General features: G+C 45.0%; 1 protein-coding gene across 1 annotated transcript; it reads right to left on the bottom strand.

The window, feature by feature from the left end:
* Positions 1 to 411: 411 nt before the first annotated feature.
* On the bottom strand, positions 412 to 4,244 carry GON7 (GON7 subunit of KEOPS complex). The gene is made up of 2 exons (XM_035107047.2): positions 4,012 to 4,244; positions 412 to 2,770 (listed from the first exon to the last, which is right to left on the bottom strand). Exons 1-2 carry the CDS (start codon positions 4,196 to 4,198, stop codon positions 2,661 to 2,663), a joined length of 297 nt encoding a protein of 98 aa, XP_034962938.1. The 5' UTR covers positions 4,199 to 4,244; the 3' UTR covers positions 412 to 2,660.
* Positions 4,245 to 4,541: the final 297 nt, after the last annotated feature.

Here is a 4,541-nt window from a genome sequence, read left to right as displayed (position 1 = left end):
CACTCGTTCACAGTTGGAATGTCTGGTGTTTTCCATTTCTGTGCCAGCAGTAATCTGGCCGCTGTGGTTGCGTACATAAATATTCTGTGATCCTCCTTTTTCATTTCCTTCCCCATCAAACCCAGTAAAAATAACTCTGGTTTTTTAGGGAACGTATATTTTAACAACCTTTTTAATTCGTTGTATATTTGTTCCCAGAATAGTTTTACTACTTTACACCACCACCCATATGGCAGGTATCCCCTTCTTCCACCATACATTTCCAACATCTTTTGTCTTTTTTCTTATAAATTTTGGCCAGCTTGACTGGAGTCAAGTGCCAACGGTACATCATTTTCATTATGTTCTCCCTTAATACCGTGCACGCAGTAAACTTCTGGCGGGATTGCACCAAGATGCTGGAGGTGGTTCCATAATTTCGTCCACAAGTCTATTTCGATGTTATGTCCAAAGTCCATAGCCTACTTAATCATAACCTCTTTTGTTTCCTCGTCTTTGGTGTTCCACTCCAGTATAAGCTCATACATTTTGGATAGCAGTCTATTGGGAGATAATTCTTTCTTATACACATGGTCTTTTACTTGGTTGCTTCAGGATTTCACATAATACTCCACAAATAAGCTTCCCTTTTGATTTGTGGTAATGGTAAAGAATAAAAAGGACAGTGCATTTCTAGTTTAAAAAGTAGCCCAGAAGTTTCCTCGGGAGGAAAGTGTCTAGAAAACAAAACTCAAATTCAGTAGGAAAAAATTCAGTAGGACTGTGTTTTTAACAAAACATCCCAGAAATTTTCCTAGAGAGAAATTGTGTATATAAAACTCAAATTCAGTAGAAAAATGTTTGTAGTTTTCTTTTTTTAAAAAATTGTATTTATTAACATTTTCCACATAAAATTTCCATTCTCATCACAGTCTTACATTATATCATAAACATCAAAACAGAAAGAAAAAAGAAAAGAAAAAATTACAAAAAAGCGAAAAACAAAATAGAAAAATATATATATACACAATAGAGAAAAAAACAAGGGAAAAAAGCATAAAAAGAAAAACCAATCTAATATTCATAACTGTCATAACTTTGGCTTCCTCGCTCCTCCCTTTCCGAGTCTAATTATCACCTCTATTTGGCAATTTTTCATAATTAACCAATTACAAACATCTTCTTTTAATTCTTATAATAATACCTTATATTAAAATTACTTATACCACATAACAAATTTTTTATTTCTCTAATTATTCCCTTTAGCCTCTTAATTATTCACTAAAATTATTCTAACTTATACAATGAACATTCTAACATCTCACTTAATCACTATCTAAAATCCCCCCTCCTCCGCCCGGTGACCAGCCCCTGGAAGTCCCAAACCAACCCCTGTATACAGTCCAATTCCAAACCGTTTTATCAATCCCTTATTTGCACTACGTCTCAACCCACTCCATCTCTCACCCACTCCAGCCCAACTTCTTCCAACCATCACCCCCTCTGCCAACCCCCCTCTAATTTTTCCTTTGCTCCCCATTTAACAAGACCTTCGCCTGGATCTCGCCTCCCTTCTCTCACTAAGGAGGTTCGGATCCAGGCCACCTCTTTATTCTTTGACACAGCGTGGTTGTTATTACCAGGAGCCCGCTCTCCCTCTCTCACTGAGAGAAGCAGCTCCTGGAGATCCAAGTCCAATGCAGCTCTTTTTTTATGACACAGGTCCCGTGCAACCTCTCCCACCGGTTGCACTTTGTTCAAGATAAAGAGCTCCTCTTCTTCTAGTATGTTTAAGTTTCGGTCCTTTAGAATTTCATGCTGTATCTCGAAGCTGTCAGTTGGATAGAGTTGGTGCTGAGGTTCAATCAGTAACTTTGTAAGTCTCTGGTACTCCTTTACACCCATCCAAACTTCTTGAACTTTTCCCCAGACACTTTGTATCTCATTCTCACACATCTTGTCGAGTTGTTTTGTCTACCTATATCCTTTGTCTTCTCAGGTTACAATATGGCGAATAGGCTGTTGTGTCAGAGGCGGAATCCAAGCTCAGCTGGCCCGTGACTTTAGGTTCCCGTCACCGGGCCACCGGAGGGCTTGTTAGTAGTCAGTTCCAAATATTGCAGAAATCCAAACAATAAATCCTTCACCTCCCCTTGGTTCCGCTACCCCAGGGAGGGATTCAATTTTTGTTTTTTAGCAAAGTTCAGAGTCCCGTTCCAGCACAATGGCTGCAGGCTCGGCAATTGCGTGTTGGTTTCTTGGTGAGGGGGGGAACGACCTCCGTTATCTTTTAAATTCCCCTCCCAAGTCCAAATTCTTTTCCAAATTGTTAAAAATTCTTACTTGTAAATCCAGATCGTTTCTTTTGGAGGTATCTAGCGTGCGGTGTCGCCGGCACGGAGCTTTGCCCCTCAGAGCTAGTGAATGTCCCAAGGCTCCGTCCCGCTCTGCCTGCGCACGTCACCCCTAAAAAAAGGGTTAACGGGCGGCGAACGGGGCTCAAAGGAGCACTGCTGGGTAGCCACGTCCCCGAAAAGCACAATTCGGGGTTTCTCTGGGTGGTCGCTTCGCCCAAGCGGCTCTACCCCTCCTCTGAGGTGCCGGGAAACCTCGGACATCGAGAATTCCCCGCCAGCTTCCATTAGCGCTAGACCGGAAGTCCAAAATGTTTGTAGTTTTCATCAGGACTGTGTTTTTATCCGTTTTAATGGCGGCCCGTCAGCACATGCTTTGGCACTGACATGATTTTCTTCTTCTTCTTCTTCTTCATCCTGTTCTTCACCATCATCACCTAAAAGAAAAAGATTTCATTCAACTATTTCCCCATGAATGCCTACACTCAACTTCTCATTCCATTTGCTGAGTTTAACTAACATTTTATGAGGCTGGATAGCTCAGTTCTTAGAGGATGAGACTCTTAGTCCCATGGTTGTGGGTTTGAGCCCCACAATGGGTGTAAGATTCCTGCATTGCAGGGGGCTGGACTAGGTGAGCTTTGTAGCCCCATGCAACTGTACAGTTCTATGATTTTCAAACTTTAGAATGTTTTTTATTTTGGTGTTGCTTGAACTGGGTATATTAAGTCAAGAGATACTAGCAGTTGAGAGTACTTTTGCAAGAGGCATGTTCAAGAGTTAGGAATGTATATGCAAAGTCAGGCATCCCCAAACTGCCGGCCCTCCAGATGTTTTGGCCTACAACTCCCATGATCCCTAGCTAACAGGACCAATGGTCAGGGATGATGGGGATTGTAGTCCAAAACATCTGGAGGGCCGAAGTTTGGGGATGCCTGTGCAAAGTGTTAATATACAATGAATGGGAAACTTATGTGGCCCATCAGGTATTGGACTACAACTCTGATCAACCTCACTGATAAGACAGTTTTCGGAGACTATGGTAAAAGGGCTTTAGGTTAGGGCTTTAGGTCCTCACTGGATCATACAAGAGGTAGCATACTAGCACAGACCTGGTCTGCACATGCAGAATTACATGTTGAGAATAAAGTGGTATAGACGCTATTGGAGTTCTCAAATGGTATTGAAGTTAAAGCTCAGGGTAAACCCAGTGAAATCAATGTACATTAGTTAATTATGTCTATTCTACATTTTTATTCTTTTGATTTCACAAAGTCTCAGAATTATAGAGTTGGAAGGGACCCTGAGGATGATCTCGTCCAACCCCTGCAACGCAGGAATATGCAGCTGTCCCATTACAGGGACAGAATCTGCAACCTTGGCGTTATCAGCACCACGCTCCAACCAACCCATTGCCCTTTTACTGATTTTATTTATATGCCTCTTTCCTACAACGAGCTGTGCCCAAACATTCAAAACAGGACAAATATACAAATACAAAATCAAAATAGCCAAAATAAGAATCGAAAGGCTTTGTTGTGGCATCTGAGGAGGTTCCACCTGCTGCTGATTTCCAAGTCCCAAAGGGGCACTTGGCTAGTTAGGAAGCAGGGCGAGACCTCTTTCCTCTCCTCTCGGGCGAGGCGGGAACTCGTGGCCGAGTCCGGGGCCTCCTCACCTCCAGGCTCGGCTTGGTCGCCGGCGCCGCTCTCCTGCTGCACCAGGGGACCAAGCAGCGCGGAGACCTGTTCCCGCAGCTGAGCTAGGCCGCTGAGCAGGCCCCGCAGCTCTCCCGGCGGCTCGCAACGAACCCGCAGCGGCCGCTTCAGCCCGTCGCGGCCCGTCAATTCCGCCCGCAACTCCATCGCTCCACTTCTTCTCTGCCTTCCCCCCTGCCCTGGAAACAGACAGCCAATACCTAACCAAGGAGGCAGCTGGCCAACCGCCACTCTGGCCCCGCCTACTCGGCGCACGCGCCTCACTTAACAGCTTACGAGCCGTTTCATTGTCTTCTCCTCCCGCCTTCGTCTCCTCCCCCTTTTGTGATTGGCTTCTGGAGCTCACGTGGGTTTCGTTGGCGTCGCGTGAACCTCACTCCCCCCACGCCCTACCTCTCCTTCCTGCTCCTCCCCACCGAGCGCCTTCTATCTTGTGGTGTCTGTGTCGCGGCGGTGCAGGACAGCGGACCCCTCGCTTTCCGCTTCCGGC

This window comes from Zootoca vivipara, chromosome 1 (assembly GCF_963506605.1).
Source record: "Zootoca vivipara chromosome 1, rZooViv1.1, whole genome shotgun sequence".
Lineage (NCBI taxonomy): Eukaryota > Metazoa > Chordata > Lepidosauria > Squamata > Lacertidae > Zootoca > Zootoca vivipara.
This window is presented reverse-complemented; position numbering and strand designations above follow the sequence as displayed.

Bases quoted from the DNA above. Each gene is read 5' to 3' on its own strand.
- GON7 (XM_035107047.2), bottom strand. From the start codon at position 4,198: ATGGAGTTGCGGGCGGAATTGACGGGCCGCGACGGGCTGAAGCGGCCG. The intron at 2,771-4,011 runs GTGAGGAGGCCC...TTTTTCTTTTAG, and splicing joins CGACCAAGCCGAGCCTGGAG to GTGATGATGGTGAAGAACAG.